Below are 17,673 nucleotides of genomic sequence, written 5' to 3'. Positions count from 1 at the left end.
GAGGCAGTGCTTCCATGCTGTCCAAATCTCTTTGTCCTTCTTTGTGGCTCGTAGAATTAGTCACACAAAACTGGCAGGATGCAACTGGCAGGATGCAAATGCACTTAATTTGCATTGTAAAGGCACAGTCTTTGGCTTTTCTTGGCACCAGAATTTGCGTCTTGAAGTGAATGTTATTATGTGAGTTGGCTTTGATCGGATCAGATTTTGATTTTAGCTGAGAGCCACTAGTCTGGTTTGGATATAACAGTCAAGGAATGGCCCATCTTCAGGTCTATGCTAACTTTCTTTTTCCTTTACTCCCACCCTGGTGCTTCAGTTACCTCCTGCACTTCCTGTTTTGTTAATAGAATCATAGAGTTGGAAGAGGCCACAAGGGCCATCAAGTCCAACCCCCTGCCATGCAGGAACACACAATCAAAGCACTCCAGACATATAATCCTCCAGCCTCTGTTTAAAAACCTCTGAAGAAGGAGACTGCACCACTCTCCGAGGCAGTGAATTCCACTGTCAAATAGCCCTGGCAGTCAGAAAGTTCTTGCTAATGTTTAGGTGGAATCTCTTTTCCTGCACCTTGAATTCATTGCTCCATGTCCTAGTCTCTGAGACAGCAGAAAACAAGCTTGCTCCCTCTTCAACATGACATCCCTCTAAACATAGCTATTATGTCCCCCCTTAACCGTCACTCTTCCCAACTAAACATTCCCAGCTCCCTAAGTTTCTCTTTGGAGGGCATGGATTCCAGACCTTTTACCATTTTGGTTGCCCTCCTCTGGACACATTCCAGCTTGTCGATATCCTTATATTGTGGTGCCCAGAACTGAACACAGCACTCAAGATGAGGTCTGACCAATGCAGAGTAGAGAGGTACAATTACTTCTCTCCATCTAGACACTACACTCTTATTGATGCATCCCAGAATTGCATTGGCTTTCTTGGCTGCCATATCATACTGCTGATTCATGTTCAGTTTGTGGTCTACTTGGACTCCCAGAACCCTTTCACATGTAGTGTTGTCAAGCCAGGTGCCACTCATCCTATATCTGTGAATTTCATTTTTTTTCTCCCTAAGTGTAGAATCTTCCATTTATCTCTATTGAAATTCATTTTGTTTATTTTGGCCCAACTTTCTAATCTAGCCAGATCATTTTGAATCCTGCCCCTGTCTTTCAGGGTATTAGCTACCCCTCCTAATTTGGTATCATCTGCAAATTTGATTAAATGCCCATTTCATTATCCAAGTCATTGATAAAAATATTTAATAGAACTGGGCCCAGGACAGAACCCTGTGGTACTCCACTACTCACTTCTCTCCAGGATGAAAATGAGCCATTGATGAGCACTCCTTGTGCCCAGGCTGTCAATCAATTACAAATCCATCTAACAGTTGCATTGTCTAATCCACACCCTTCCAGCTGACTCGCAAGAATATCATGGGACACCTTTTCACAGCATTCCCTTCATCTACCAAGTTTGTCACTCTATAAAAAAAAAAGAGATAAGATTAGTCTGGCATGACTTGTTTTCGAGAAACTGTTGATGAGCAAACCCTTTTCCTGGTTTCTAGTTCAGGTTTGGAAGACAAGCCCCAGTTTGCCATTGAAAGGGAGGGAATTGAGGCAGATGAACTGAAGGCTCATTCATACGATGCCAAACTGTGTTTTGAGAACCAGTGTGGTGTGGACGGTTAAGTTCCAGACAAGGGTTTGGAAGACCCTGGTTGAACCCCACTGTACCATGGAAACTAATTAGGTGGCATTGAACCAGTCACTCTCTGAGCCTAAGCTTCCTCACATGGTTGTTGTGAGGATAAAATGGAGGAGGGGAGAATGGTGTTATTAGCCATGTTGGGTTCCCATTGGGGAGACAAGCAAGGTAGAAATATCTAAATCAGGGGTGGTCAACCTGTGGTTCTCCAGACGTTCATGGACTACAATTCCCATCATCCCCGCCAATTGGTCATGCTGGCAGGGGCTGATGGGAATTGCAGTCCATGAACATCTGGAGCACCATAGGTTGGCCACCCCTAATCTAAATCAATTCAAATGTAGAACATAAGCTATGAATCGGGGTTATGTGTGGATGAAATCCTTGAGTCCGGTTCAGACATCAGATCAAACCATGGGAATCTTAACTTAGCTTCAGTATGGCGACCCTACTGACAACCTGCAACTTATGTTCAGCCAGAAAGCCAGGGTGGGAATCTGGGTTTTGCTTACTACAGTGTATTCTAACTTTGGATTAGTAGGGTCCAAATCAGCAAGCCTCAGTAACCGCCTTCTTCTCAAGAGGCTGTCGTGTCATGGAGTCAGGAGGTGATTATGTGATGCAGAGTGCCGAAAAGACTGACAGCTAAACCTAATGAGTAGCGCTCAACCTGGCTCATCTGTACATTTTGAAGCTTACGCCATGGTGTGCGCTCTGAACTGTGGTAAATGATATATAAGCTTATGCAATAACTGGAAAGAATCATCCTGAAATATAGAGTTACAAAAATAATTCTCTTTTAATTTCAAGCTCCCTTTCTCCTTTTCTTTGCTGTTTGTCCTTCTGCGCCAATTTAGATTGTGAGCTTCTTGGAACAGAAAACTGTCTTTTTTTTCCCACTTATGCTACTCTGTAAAGACCCTTGCTACTTAAAATGTTTAAAAAGTCCAACCTGCTTCTTGTATGTTTGTAGGACAACTGGATTGCCCATCAGGATGACTTCAATCAGCTTCTGGCAGACCTGAACAACCGCCATGGCCAAAACGATGCAGGTATATTCTCAAATCTTGCAAAGGGTGTCCCAACAGTAATATGTCCCTCAAGAATCCCACAGTTTGGGAAATTCTTCCTGGAATTCCACCTCTTAACCACATGAGGGCACTAGTGCAACTTGTGCAGAAAGATTATTCCCGAGCTCAAAACCACAACATTCCGTAATTTCTTTTCTGCAAAAATATAGGACAGCTGGACATATCTAGGCTGATGCTGAAGACACTTTTAAATGAAGACTTTGGAGTGTGACTGCAACAAACAAATGTTTGAAGGTCAAGTCTGAAATGATGGCAGCAACCACTTTACTTCATACAAGCAAACCCTATTCATGGCGGTGGTGGTGGGGATCTACTTCTTAAAGCAAAAGATTTTGGGAGCTAAACCATCTTCCCACCATTTTATCTGCCAGCTGGTCTCTGATGCTTCAAATACTTTTATCCCAAGCTTATGCTGCTCTGGGTAATGGAGCCCAGCTGAGATACCATCTAGTACTGAAGTGCATCAGGGAAAGCGAGAGACTTGGTAGCAAAAGTCAGGAGTGGTGTTGAGAGCATAGAAATTCCTACACAGGGTTTGGTGGTAAGAAATGGAATGTGCCCTGAAGATCAGTCATTGTGTGTGGGAAATGGCATGCATGTGTCTGTCTCCACACGGAGTGTGAGCTTGAATCCAGTGGAGATTTCAGTGGATGGAAGGGATCTCTGCCAATGGATTGTGACTTCCCCTTCCTCCTCCTACTGCTGCCTAGAATGCACCATCCCCAAATGTTGCTCTTGGGTGAAAGGGAATCCCAATGAGCATCATGAGGGAAATCAAGGTCTGCTGCTAGAGGGATGAATTGGTGATAATCGCCCTCACCTTTTAACTGCAGAAATTCTCCTCGGGATCCAAGGCAGTATTAGGGAAACTCTGATGGGGTTCTGCTTTTCCTGCTCCCAAGCTTGTTGCCAAAGACACAAATGTCAATGGTGGTTATACACAGCTATCTGCATATGAGTTTATCTTAGTTTCCTCTGTGGAAGTTTGCATGTAGTTCCATTTGCATTGGTCTTTGCAGAATTCAAAGGGGCATCTACTGGTTGATGGGCAGCAGCAGTGCAAGGCATAAAAACAATCATTTGGCTAATAAACTGAAGGTAGGGATGGTCTTTAGCATGCCTGAGGATGAATCTAAGAGGGAAAACAGCTGTTTAATTGTGATGGAAGCAGTCGTATGACCTTCACGGAAGTTCTTCACAGAGAGGGTTCCCAGTGTGAATGAACTGTGGAAGTGTAACATGGAGAAAGTACCATAGGCACCTCATTGGAAACACCTGCAGGAGGTGGGGTCTGGCAGCTTCAACAGGAGTTCCACCAGCAGCCCAAGGCAGCTGACTTGGGCAGCGTTTTGTAGTTGTGGGAACTGATTTGGGGGTTAGCTGATATAATTGGTTATTGTTTATAGTATATCATTGTGATTCATTGTTATGCTGTTGATATTGTTGTATTATGATTTATTTTTGTTGATGTTTATGCTATGCTTTATTGTTTGTTCACTACTGTTGTTTGCTGCCCTGAGCCCTCTGGGGGAGGGCGGGATATAAACTAAATATGAAATGAAATAGAAAAGAGGAGACCATAAATGCATGAAGCTGCTTTCTTATTGCCCAGAGCATTGGCCTGACAAGGCCTATATTGTCTATTTTGACTGGCAGAAGTCTTTCCCGTCACTTCTACTTGTATTTTTTTTTAAACTGGGGATACCTGGGATTGAACTTGGTATCCTCTGTGAGTAAAACAGATTCTCTACTACTGAGCCATGGCCACTTTCCTTTACCCTTTTTTCCAGGTATTTGTTGTGTGTTAAGTACCACCAAGTCGTTTCTGACTTATGGCGACCCTATGAATGAATGACGTCCAAGATGTCCTGTCACGAAAAGCTTTGCTCGGGTTTTGCAAACTGAGGGCCGTGGCTTCCTTGATTGAGTCAATCCATTTCATTTGGTTCTGGTGGGTTTTCTGGGCTGTGTGGCCGTGGTCTGGTGGATCTTGTTCCTAACGTTTCGCCTGCATCTTACACAGTGTGTAACAGACTTCCCTCTGTGATACACCTCTGAAGATGCCAGCCACAGATGCAGGTGAAACGTTAGGAACAAGATCCACCAGATCACGGCCACACAGCCCGGAAAACCCACCCAAACCAGTTGAATCCAGCCATGAAAGCCTTCAAAAATCCATTTCATGTTGTGCCTTCCTCTTTTCTGACTCCCTTCAACTGTAAATGGACTCCACCCAGGCAGATGCAAATGTCTCTCATCCTCCTGTGAGACAGACAAAACACGCACTCCACCACACAATCACTCCACACTTTCCCAAGCAGAGAAACGGATGTTATTGTGACTTGCTTCAGATTCGGGTGAAACGTTAGGAGCAAAAGCTTCCAGACCACAGCCACACCATCCGGAAAACCCATAATAGCCAGTTAATTCCCACCATAAAAGCCTTCCACAATATATTTTCCCAGCATTATTTTCTTTTTCCATGAGCCTTGCCTTCTCATAATTTGACCAATGTACAATAGCCCCAGTGTAGTCATTTTAGCTTCCAGAGAGAGTTCAGGCTTGGTTTGATGTGGAATTCACTGATTTGTCTTTTTGGTCACCTGCGATATCCATAAAACTCCTCCAGTGCCATATTTCAAAGGAATAAACTTTAGGCATATGTTAGTGTCACAATATGTTCTGTGTTTGTATTTTAGAGTTTGAATCTGTGGAGCAAAAGAGGACGTTTAATCTTGAGGAGAAATCCAAGATCTCTCGGAAACGGGTTCACTATGTGAAATTTGCCAAAGGTACAGTGGAGACAGTTGAAGCTTAAACGTGATACTGGGTTGGCAGAATGTTTTTCTGGATGTCCACAAGATGATATAGAGGTCTCCCTTCTCTCAGGCTGCCTTATATGGACAAAATGGGGTAATGGATGTGGTCAGAATGTGATGAGTGTTTTGAGCCAAGGAGAATTAGTGCAGGAACTGAAAAACTGCTCTTTTTCATACCTAATTCAAGCAGAATAAATTACATTAAAGGTTGCAGAAATTAACTGGAGCTGCACAGGGGCAGTAGTGTTTTGTCCCGGAATTTTGTTACTTGCTGGGGAAATTTGGAGGGTTCTTTTTGACTGTCTTGTGATCAGTGTGAACACAACCCTAACTATATTCCTCAAGAGTTGTTCCTCAACACCAATTGCTCTGTTCTCTATCACTCTCTTCAGGAAAAGATCTCTCTTCCCGAAGTGAAGATGATTTGTCCTGTATTTTTGGGAAACGTCAGAAGAGCAAAAAAACAGCGGTATGTGCTTTGCTTGGTAGTTTTCTCTTTGGAAGGAAGCAAGACTTTTAACTCCACTTGTTCCAGCTTTTTCAGATTCAGGAACGTCCAGGTTAAGCTTTGTTTGAAATCAACATCACAGTATATTTGCATGAATGTAAGGGTTTTATGGTCTTCACCTTCTTATGGTCTTTTCCTTGCCTGGTTTGTAGCTATGGTGTGGGACTAGCACTCTGTTTGGGCTAGCAAAGCACAGTTGATGACCTGATAGGAAGAGTGTTGGGTTTGGTGATATCACCTAAGGCTAGATAGACAGCAACCCCGGAAAGGGTCTTCTTGAGTGTGGCACCAAAATTATGGCATTCCCTTCTCAGGGAGATGTGTCTCTTTGATCCACATCTCCTGCTAATGAATGAAGACCTTCCTATTCTGCTGTTCCTTAACTGACCCTCCTTCTTGTTTGATTCTAATTGCTAATTTTGTAGGTGTGTACTGTTTCTGAAATTTCTTTTGCACATCTTTTTATTTGCTTGCCCCCTTGTGAGCCCGAACTGGATGAAAAGACTGGCTATAAATAACTAATGGTTGAGAATGCCCTGCTAGTTCCTGACCGTGTCGTCACTTTAAAATGTCAACTTCGCTTAGCTAACATGTCAATTCTGCTTAGTATGTCAACTCTGCTTAGTGTGATTGCAAAGAAGAGAGGTTAGAAAATTCCTGATGAAAAGACCAGTTAGGAGGAATGGGCCAGAGACCCTGAGTTTGCAATCTTTTAAGATTGTGCAAATATAACTATTGCTCGCTTGTCAGCTTCAGTTCAGCTGGGGGACAACAGTGAACTGACCAATCACCAATAACTTGTAAAAGATGCTTTAACTTTACCAGCACACAGCCCATTTTCTGTTTGAAGAAAGGGGGGGTGGAGCAAACCTTTATTTTTTTTTGGGGGGGGGGGCTTTTCCCAAGGTGTTGCATGTGTGGAGAAAGCCCTTCTGTGTTAATCCACTGCTGAGAGAGGGAAGGGAAGCAGAGGGACTTCCTTGGCTGGCTTTCCGGTGACCAGTCTGAGAGAAGCTGGTAACGTCCTGGCTGCTTTTGCTTCTGCCCATGGAGGAGAGCATTGCTTTTCAGTGGGAAAATATTGCTGTATTAAATGTTCTGTTGATTCTGTTTCCCATTTAACAGAACAGTGACAGTATTACATGTGGAATTGAGCTCAGTTAATGGGGGGAGGTGGTGGTGACAGAAGAATCAAACTCTCCACCCCCCACGTAACATAAAGTCTTCAATTATTAGGAAGGGAGGGCGAGTGGCCACCTTAGGACCTGGCAGCTAACAGAAAAGGGAAGGCAAAAACAGGGAGCCTTAGTGGGAATTGAGAGCCGTGATCAGAGAGTTCGTATGCTGCTGCTCAGGTAAGTATGGAAGCTCCAGCTGAACAGGACTAAGGTTTGCTGTTTTGGGGGTTGGTTGCTGTTTCAAGAGTGTGTACTTGACCTAAAACTCATGAATTTATACCAGAAAACTTTTACCTGAAAGTATATGATATTCTTGAAACCACTCCTCTGGTTTCCAGCATCAGCCACCCCAACAAGAGCTCTCCAACTCGGGGAATCCTGAGGCAGCACCGCTATTTTTTCTGGTTTAGTAACTTTGGACGGTCACTCTGAGCCCACTCATGTTTACTGTGTTGGATATTCGGGGCGGGACAGAGAAGGTGCCTTTTTTTAATGAAAGAAAGCCACTTAATGAAAAACAATGTAATTTCAACCCAAATGTTAGTCTTCTGTGATCAGCAGTTTGCCTTGATGCAACAAAGCTGTACTGCTTTTCTCTGTGGGGTGGCAAAAAGGGTAAATGTATTTGGAAGACCACTCACTACCCTGCACTGCCCTGTGTGCAGTCAGGCTGTTGCTGCTCGTGGGCCATTCAGAGTATTACGGGGCCTCAGGTTGGCTGATTTCGCTCAGCTGCAGTGATCTTTTTTGGCCAGAGTCCCAGTCCCACAGGTCCATGCTGTTCCTCCTACATCTGTGAGCTATCATCCATGCTTTGCCCATGCCTTGTCCACCGTCCATGCTTTACCAGGCTGGCTCCAAAATGCGCTGCTCCCAAATCCTGGAGTGTGTCACTGTCATGCCTGCAGGAGCAGGGAAATGCTGGAAGAGAACAGCCCTGTATCGTTTCCTGTGCAGATAGGAAGAGTGCTGCTGTCTGTCAGAATCTGGGATTCTCCTGTCAGGCCGACTTAACTCAGCATTCACTAAAATCTGCACCGGGGCGGGGAGGGGCAGCCAGGTGAGGGACGACTTCTATCGTAACTCATGCAACTTGTTACCTGCCTTGTTTAGTTTTTAAGCCTCTCGACTCTGCGATAATCTGAGCACTGAGAGTCTCTGCTGTGCCTGGGGGTTGACTGTCCCCCTCCTCTTCTGCTTCTCCGGCAACTGCTTGGCTGCTTACACAATACTGACATCTGCTATAATCACTTTCCAGTTCCAGTGGGACTTGGGCATGTCAAAGTTTACCCCAACCAGTGGCGTTTTCTACTGAGAGAGCTCAGCAGGAAGGCCAGTGCAAGGGAAAAGAACCTCTCCCTTTCAGAACAAGCATCCCTACCAGGGTTGATCAGCTGCAGTATCCTGGAGTCCTGTTTCCACACCAGATACCAGTCTGGGGTCCATAGCTGTTCACCCCCCTCATTGATGGTAACCCTCTTGTCTGTTCCTGCTGTTCTTGGAGGCAGTGCTCAACCTTTTCTGGGTTTATTTTAAGACACTTATAACCTGCAGTCTCGGCTTCTAAGGTGCTCAAGACAGTCAGTTAGCTGCAAATCACAATAAAGCTAATTGGAAGAATGGAAGAATCATAAAAACGTTCAGCAGTATATCTTTAAACACAAAAATCAGTAGAAATCTTCATTCTCCCTGTCCCCAAAGCCATGCCTGCTTACCTTTCTTGCATTACGATAGTAGCAGAGAGCGAAAGTCTCTTACAGTTTCTTTAAATTAGCAGGCCTAACAAAATCAGAACAGAATTTAAAACCAGCATTTTGATTGGTCTAAAATGCAGTGGCCTGGCTAAGGTTTGGGGTGGGCTGTAAGAATCACATCACCCTGTGCTGACTGATCTGCAGTTGGCTACTCATCTTCTTCCAGGCTCAATTCAAACTGCTGGTTCTTATTTTTAGGCCTTAAATTACTTCGGTCCAGAGTAGTTGAATGACCATGTATTGTCCAACCAGCCAGTAAAGATTGGCTTTGAAACCTGTTCTCTGTACCCCTGCCCTCAGAGGTGGGTGGGAACATGTAAAGACAGGGCATTTTCAGTGGTGGCCCCTCACCTTAGGAATGCTTTCCCTTTGAGGCTCACCTGGCACAGACTTTACATTCTTTTAGGTGCCTGGCTAACTGTTTCTCTTTACTCAGGCTTTCAACTATTTTTTTCAATTATTTTTTTAGCTGTTAAATGCACAGCTATTGGTCTGAGGTCTGTCCTATGGATATTTTTAGGGTGCTTACTGGTTGTTATGTGCTGTTCTCATGTCCCTGACTTGTTTTAATGCCTCATTTAGTGTTTATCATGCTAGTTTGTGAGGCTTCTGTGGTGTTGCTTCTGCTTGTAAACTGCCTCAAACTGGATTGTGGAGAGAGAGTGTAAACATGTCTTAAATATACACAGGATAAGGGGACACGCTGCACACCGCCACCAATCAGCAGGATCCCTCAGAGATCCAATACATTTTAACCTCGTGCCAAAGAACCAGCTGCTTCCATACGAAATCTTCTTTGGAGGCCCTGCGCCAGCTGTTCCTCTTTAGAGACTTTTCTATGATGACCTCCCTCTCAAAGAATTCCTTCCCTGAAGAGGTTGAGTTGGCACTGCAGTTTTCTAGCATGTAGGTGCCAAGTTGAAATGGGCTACAGCTGTGTCTGGTTGGCATGCAGGAAGTCCCAGTCTGTTCAGTCTGCAGCATCTCCAGTTCAGTAGATCATGTCGTGGGTGATTTGAAATACCTGAAAACCTGGAGAGCTGCTGCCAGTCGGAGTAAATGATACTGATAGACATTGATCTGACTCAATATAAGGTATGAGTTTGTCGTATTACAGCAGTTCAGTGGTCGGGTATATTATTTGCACCCAAATGGTCCCAGGTTCAGTCCTCAGCATATCCCACTGAAAAGATCAGGCAGGTTGGTCTGACTCAATATAAGGCAGTTTCAGGAATGTCTTCATATTCTTTCGAGCATTTGAGGGAATTCTTTTAGCACAGTGGGGGTGAACCTATGGCACGGGTGCCAGAGGTGGCACTCAGAGCCCTCTCTGTGGGCACGCACGAATAGAGTCACCCTCACACACATCTAGGCTGGCCTGGGCCGCTGGGCTCAAATATTAGCATTAAACCTACGACCTAGTTTTGGTGAAGCAGTGTAGGTAACCCTGTTAAGCGCTGTTAAACCCCACTGATTTTCATGCGAAGAACTAAAGTGCAATCCTGTACCTGGGAGTAAGCTCGGTTGCTGGCCATGGGGCTTGCTTCTGAGTAAGCCCTCCTAGGGTTGTGATTCACCCGTTGGAAGAGTTGCACGGCTGCTTCAAAGCAAAGCCACCGACTACCACCAAGCTTCGGACCCAACCGTTTTTTCTAAACTAAAACCTCAGTATTTGGGTTACATTGCCGTGTTGGCCCTTTGTGATAAATAAATGGGTTTTGAATTGCAATTTGGGCACTCGGTCTCAAAAGGTTCGCCATCACTGTTTTAGCATTTTTGGTACTGTTGTTGCTGCTCACTCTCTTTAAACCAGAAGAAGAAGAAGAAGAGTTTGGATTTATATCCCCCCTTTCTCTCCTATAGGAGACTCAAAAGGGACTTACAATCTCCTTGCCCTTCCCCCCTCACAACAAACACCCTGTGAGGTGGGTGGGGCTGAGAGAGCTCCGAAAAGCTGCGACTAGCCAAGGTCACCCAGCTGGCTTGTGTGGGAGTGCACAGGCTAATCTGAATTCCCCAGATAAGCCTCCACAGCTCAAGCGGCAGAGCGGGGAATCAAACCCGGTTCCTCCAGATTAGAATGCACCCACTCTTAACCACTACGCCACTTCTGCTCCTACTGTATTTGTGGTACTGTACTTATGGTAACTACTGTATTTATGGTAGTTACAGAAATGGTAGTTACAGTAATAACCACTGTATTTATGGTAGCTGATTTTTGTAAATTTACCTTTTTAACGAATTGCTTTATGTTTGGTTTAGTCACCTTGAATGCAGGAATTGGCTGCCAGAGGAAGATGGGTGGCCAAAACTGGGCCATTCCACGAATTCCAGGCCCATTGGCTGGTGTTGAAATGAGCCAGGGCTGAAGCCAGAGGCCTTCTAATTGGGTCCTGGTGTTCCTTGTTGCAGAAAGAGTAGATGAGGAGTGTCTCGTCCTACTTATGTGCTTCACCCTCCATTGCCTGCAGCCTGTTTCTAGTAGCTCTGCAGAAGAGATCCATTGCAACAAAACCATACTTCACAAATAAACTAATGTTTAAAAGTCTGGGACTTTTAGGCAGCCCTAACTTTAAACACACACACACACCCCACAAACACACACATGCAACCCCATCATATGCTTGCAACATTCTGAGTCATGGAAGAGAAATGTCTATCTTATTTACGTACGATACCTGTCCCATTTTCCCACACCATTCGGCTCTTCACCTAATATTTTGTTTCCACAATGCAAACGGTCGTGATGGTAGGAGTGGACTTGCGCCTGGGCTGGAGCCTCGTGGTTCCTGGCAAAACATTCCCACTTTCTTTTTATCCCCCACAATGCCTGAGCATCACAGGATCCAACAACTCCTGCTTCTGAAGTGTGTTGTGCTCCCAACGCAATTCACCGCTGTCTCCATGACTCACTGGCCCCACCCAACACCCCTGAAAGTTCTCTTTGGCATTGCTCATTAGGATTAAATCCAGAACCTGCTTCATAAACCTTGATTGCCCTCCGCTGCTGTGTGACGTGGTAGCCAGGATTGAAACAGCCAAGAAATATCTATCCTCCTTTTCCGAATGCCGCATAACTCACTTTCTCTTTGACAAACATTGGGCTCATTCCAGTTTGAGAGCTTATGTTCTTCAAAACATATTTGGGGACTAAACAAAACTACAGAGGGCTCTGCCTGTTCCTTTATCTCCCCACCCCCCACCCCCTTAATATCAAAACAATGGCTTGCCCATTTTGTGTGCACTAAATTGGAATTGTCTGCAGTTTACTCAGGGAGACAATGGAGCGATTGGAAATATTGATTGGCCATTAGTCCGCTCTCCAGAGACGGCTTTGGGGGTCCCAAGCCGCCTCAGATTTGGAATGAGGAATTCATTATGTGGCTTTGCCTGTTATCCTTTGCCTTGAAATTTCCTCACTTCGAAGCTTGGGAGGCAGAAAAACAAATTCCTTTATTTCCTATCAGGTTGAACTTCCTGGAACCCCCCCTCCCCCTTACTAAAAATATACATTTTAAATTTCTCCCCTCTGTTTCCTTCCTCCATCCAGCTGTATTTCCTGACAAGGCCTTATCACTGGCAGAAGTGTTCCTGAAAGAGTCAGAGGATTTGGGGAAGGGGCTGCAGTTCAGAAACTGACTGAGATTGTTTGAGTCTCACTAGGCCTCACCAGGGCAGGGGGCACATATTTGAAAGAACACTTAAAATAAGGCGTCACAACACAATTCTAACACTTCAGGCAAAGTGACACAGCGTGTAACACAGTGTGTAACAGACTTCTCTCTGTGATACACCTCTGAAGATGCCAGCCACAAATGCAGGCGAAACGTTAGGAACAAGATCTACCAGACCACGGCCACACAGCCCAGAAAACCCACCACAACCAGTGGAATCCAGCCGTGAAAGCCTTTGACAATACTTCAAGCAAACCTTTTTTAAAAAATGCCATCATGTTGTATGATATTTGGACGGCCCTTGTATTGAAATCTATCCTTTCAGGCTTGTATTTGACAACAAGATGTGCCTTCTCGTTGTGAGGTAAACTCGCCGCCTTCTGCTCTCTGAGATGATCTCTTCTCATGTTTAGTCAGGCTGGATTACTGTTCCCCTTAACTGCTTCTGTCAGCTTCCAGCAATTTCCTGATCACTAACATGTTTTTCTCTCCGAAGTTTCCTCCTGTGACTCTCATTTCCTGGTCATTACCAGAAGCGTTGAGCAAAGAGGTGCTGCTTGTTTGGCTCTGAAAAGTGAATTGGCCATTTTTGCCACCATGAGGCCTTCGTGGCTGAAATCATGAGCATTAGAAAGTAGTTTTGGGGTTTGGGTTGTTAAGACTGGAAGGGCCACCAGGCTAAGTGATCCAGCTCCCCGCTCAGAGGTGAGGCTAACAGTTCATTTGCCAGGTGTCCCCTGATTGTTCTATGCAGCCATGGCCATAGCATACCTGAGATGAACAGGAGTGCTGCCAGAAGGTATTCATAGGGTAAGGCATGCAAGTTGACAAGAGTACATGACACCATAACTGAGGCTGAGTGAGTTCGCAGCTGTGGTGGGCTGCAAACTCTCATCTCCCTAGTCCTAGCAGAACATAAGAATGAGCCTTCTGGATCAGACCAGAGTCCATCTAGTCCATCACTCTGCTACTCGCATTGGCCACCAGGATCAAGCTATATGCTCTTGATCCTTCTGGATTTCTTTCCCCACTTCACTTTTAAAAATGGGTTTGATGACAATCCTGATGTGTGGATATGTTTGCAGGCTCCAGGATTTGAACAGACAGAAGTACCTGTGCACAATAAGAATAGCATTTCTTGTGTGACAGATGATTGTCCTCAAATTGGAAAAGATGAAGAGAGGGACAGATGTGTTAGAGAGCCTGACCCCAAAGGACAAGTTGGAGGAACTGGTCACAGTCATCTTGGAACAGAGTGTGACCTCTGTTTAATAAATATACATATGTAGTCCATATTTTGTGTGTGTGTGTATGCTTATGTGCTCAGGAAAGAGGCTGGTGTGTGTGTTTTTCCATCATATAAACTCAAGACTGAGCATGTACCTGCAAAGATTTTAACTTCTGATGGGTAACTTTGGATTCTTGTGAATGCCTTAATCTTCCAAGCCGGCAGAGATGCCTGTTAAATCAAAATACAGTCTAGGGAAGGTGTTTGCTTGCAATGAATCCAGTCATGCTTTTACAGTTAGGACATTTCTGTGCTGCTCCTACTAGGGCTCTTTTTCAAATAAAACCCAGATGAGACCTTTTTTTAAGAAAATCTAGGCTGTAAGACAGGTTTTTTTTAAAAAAAAATGACAACCTGCATTTTCAAGATGCTTTTGGGCTGCAGGAAGCATTGCGTTGACATATTCACACTAATCCTGCCAACAGCACTGTGAGATGGACTTAGTATTCCTATGATCACATTGCTTAGTAGAGTGGTCCCAACAGTGGTCCCATTAAGAGTGGTCCCAACAGAGAAAACATTGTTGACATACTGATGTGCATCCCAGCATCTCTTGTGCTACATTGCTGTAACGAACTAGCAAAGTCCAGGCCAAAGTAACCGTTCTCAGTTCTTTATTGTGCTGGCAGTCATAGTCAGATACAGGCAATGCATGGTCTGAGAGCCTCAGACCTCTGATAGTAGATTTTACACAGTGGCCTTTCAAACACTCAAAGAAATACAGAATAAACAAAGCATAGTTTCACACAGGCAAGTAGAGATAACCTACAAGCAAAAATCCCCATCCCAGGCAGAAAGCCAGAAGTAGCTGGTGGCCACCTCCCAAGGACAGATCACCCACTAACCACATCCTGACAATTGCATAGTTGGAGGGCCCATGTAGAAACTCCAGTGGCTCACAGAGACAGGCAGGACAATGATACTGTTTGCTATCATGCTAAAGGAATAGGTGTATACGCCAAGAGCCTGCATTTTGGCAAATGCCTGCCGGAAGAAGAAAGAAATTAAGCATGTATTCAAGACAGTAGATGGGGAAGACAAGCATGGGCCCAGTGTCTACAGCCTAACATACTAGGGTGCATTCATAGCCGCCGTGTATTTCCGGTGATGGAAGGAAAAAAATTAGTTCCCCCTTCATTTTGTACAGCATCAGCTCATGGGCTTTCTGAGCATCAGTCTGGCCCCTTCCGCACATGCAGAATAATGCATTTCAATCCACTTTTCAATGCACTTGGAAGCTGGATTTTACTGTGCGGAATAGCCACATCCACTTTCAAACAATTGTGAAAGTGGGTTGAATGTGCATTATTATTCTGCATGTGCGGAAGGGGCCTCTTGAGTCACACGAACATAGAATTTCCACAGCAGTTCTTAACTGGAACCGGAGCTTGTTCAGGGGATGGGGGTGGATTAGATTTGGGAAAGTGCCCCCTGGCATTTGACATGACTTTGGGAGGTTCCTGAGGAAAGAAAGAAACCCAGGTATTGATGGGCTTCTTATATAGGTACCGTGTTACTGAACAAGCAGAGAAGTGCGATCACTGCCCACAAGGCAGTGCAGGGCCTTTGTAGACCTTGCAGGGTTTTTTCTGCTTCCTCCAGCACCCGCCGCCGCCCTTATTGGTGAAGAATCTTCCCTCTAGCTGTTCATTCCTTGGGGGTTTTGTTAGAAACCGAAGGAAAACTGAGAGTGGGGAAGTTGGTTTTGATTTATCATCTTGCCTTCCCATTCGGTCACTTCGATAGGCTAAAAGAGCCGAGTTGGCTTTAATGTGTCGCCATTAGAGACCAAACATTAGCTGGGATAACCCATCATGCCTCACAGTGAAAAATGTCCCCTGATTGGCTAATTAATCAGTCAAAGGGGAATGACACGACTCTTCGGCTTGAGGGACTCTGCTGCGGAGGTAAGCAGCCGCATTGATAAATGGTTTCCCTGCAAATTCATATATCAAGAAAACTTAGTCATTTTTAACTGTACTTTGGCTGCAAGCTGGATTACTACTTTTTTTTTATCTCTGGTGTCACACACACACACCCCTTTTATTTGCCTCTTCTCTCTCTTCCGTTTTGCTGCTCTTGCTTTTTACAGCATGAAAACAATGTGAAGGAGCACAAAAGCTCTGTGGTGAAGGGGGTCAGAAGTGGCCGTTGGATGGTTAATGGGGGATGGGGCCCACAAGTCACTTTTGGGGTTGGATTTAAATTGAGAATCTTGTTTTCTGTACCAGAGCTCAGTCTTGGCTCATGTTAAGAAGGTACCGTGTTACTAGAATGTGTCTGAGCATGTACAGAATGTCTTTTCTTTTCACTGAATAGCAATCACCACCCCCACCCCAAAACATCTAGGAACAGGGGAGGCTTCCAGGCTGGAATGTGACACCATAATTGAAATCCCTATTGGCCTACATAAGTTGAGAAGGGAATTAGACAGATCTATGGAAAATAGCTCAATCAGCAAGCGTTAGCCATGATGGTTAAAATAAACCTCCATGTTCAGGAGCAGTGAATGTCTGACTACAAGTTGCTTGGGTGGAGGCAAGCAACTGGTATTCCATGTCTTGCATGTGGTCTTAAGGAAGCAGAGTGCTGGGTTAGATGGACTGATCCAGTCGGGTTGTTATGTTGTCACAGTTCTCTGGATGCTTTATGAGAAAGTTTCATGTGCTTATTTATGTTTTGAGCGTTTAGATATTTAGACTTTAGGGCACATCCCAAAAAGTATGAGTTGGTAATAATACATATACAAAGAATAACAAATCAAAGTAGATAAAATGTCAGATCTTAACTTTCTTCCCTTGCTTAACCCTGGCCACCAAAACCCAGAAAGTCTTCTCAAACTTTCAAAAATTGCCCGGGGTTGGACTTGTGTAGGAGCACCAAGGTGGGTAGCCCAATCCACAGCTTGAGGGGGCCAGAAATGGCACCGCTGTCCCACTGTTTTCAGAGGGCTTTCCAGTGGCACAGGGAGGCAAAAAATCCCCCCCCCCGCAACCCACTGCTGGAAAGCCCTCCATAGGGCTAAGTCAGGGGTAGGGAACCTGCGGCTCTCCAGATGTTCAGGAACTACAATTCCCATCCGCCCCTACCAGCATGGCCAATTGGCCATGCTGACAGAGGCTGATGGGAATTGTAGTTCCTGAACATCTGGAGAGCCGCAGGTTCCCTAACCCTGGGCTAAGTGGATTTAGGTGGTGCAAGGGTGGAGCCCTGGGCTGCAGCATACCTGCCTGCAAAGCTGGGATAGAAGCTGACCAATGTTGGCTCCACCCCTGGTAATGCCCCAGCCCGCCATGCAAACCCCACGCTGGCGTCTGATTGGAAAGGGTGGTGCAAGTTGGAAGTGGTGCAAGTTGGAAGTGGTACAAGTTGGAGCCCTGGGCTAATGTTGGCTCCACCCCTGGTAATGCCCCAGCCCGCCATGCACACACCACACTGGCGTCTGATTGGACACCAGCACAGTTCCATGGTGGACCAGACCTACAGCATTCGCCACCACAGAACTGAGGGGTGGCTAACTGCTGGTACCTGGCAGGGATGCCCCTTATTCCCACAAAGGGGGCAAATGCATCAGGGCAGCCCCACTCCACCTTCACTTCTCAATTTGCCTCCCCTCCCCACATAGGATGGCTCTGTGAAGGGAACTTTGTGGTG

General features: G+C 45.3%; 1 protein-coding gene across 1 annotated transcript in view; it reads left to right on the top strand.

The window, feature by feature from the left end:
* The window catches only part of PINX1 (PIN2 (TERF1) interacting telomerase inhibitor 1), a 64,597-nt gene that overhangs the window by 10,205 nt on the left and 36,719 nt on the right, over nt 1-17,673 (top strand). Inside the window, exons 4-6 of the mRNA XM_048517352.1 lie at nt 2,681-2,759; nt 5,498-5,590; nt 6,010-6,086. Coding sequence (XP_048373309.1) covers nt 2,681-2,759; nt 5,498-5,590; nt 6,010-6,086 — 249 coding nt within the window. The remainder of the gene's footprint in view (nt 1-2,680; nt 2,760-5,497; nt 5,591-6,009; nt 6,087-17,673) is intronic.

Source organism: Sphaerodactylus townsendi, linkage group LG01 (assembly GCF_021028975.2).
Source record: "Sphaerodactylus townsendi isolate TG3544 linkage group LG01, MPM_Stown_v2.3, whole genome shotgun sequence".
Classification (NCBI taxonomy): Eukaryota; Metazoa; Chordata; class Lepidosauria; order Squamata; family Sphaerodactylidae; genus Sphaerodactylus; species Sphaerodactylus townsendi.
The sequence above is the reverse complement of the archived record's forward strand: the minus strand, read 5'-3'. Positions and strand labels throughout refer to the sequence as shown.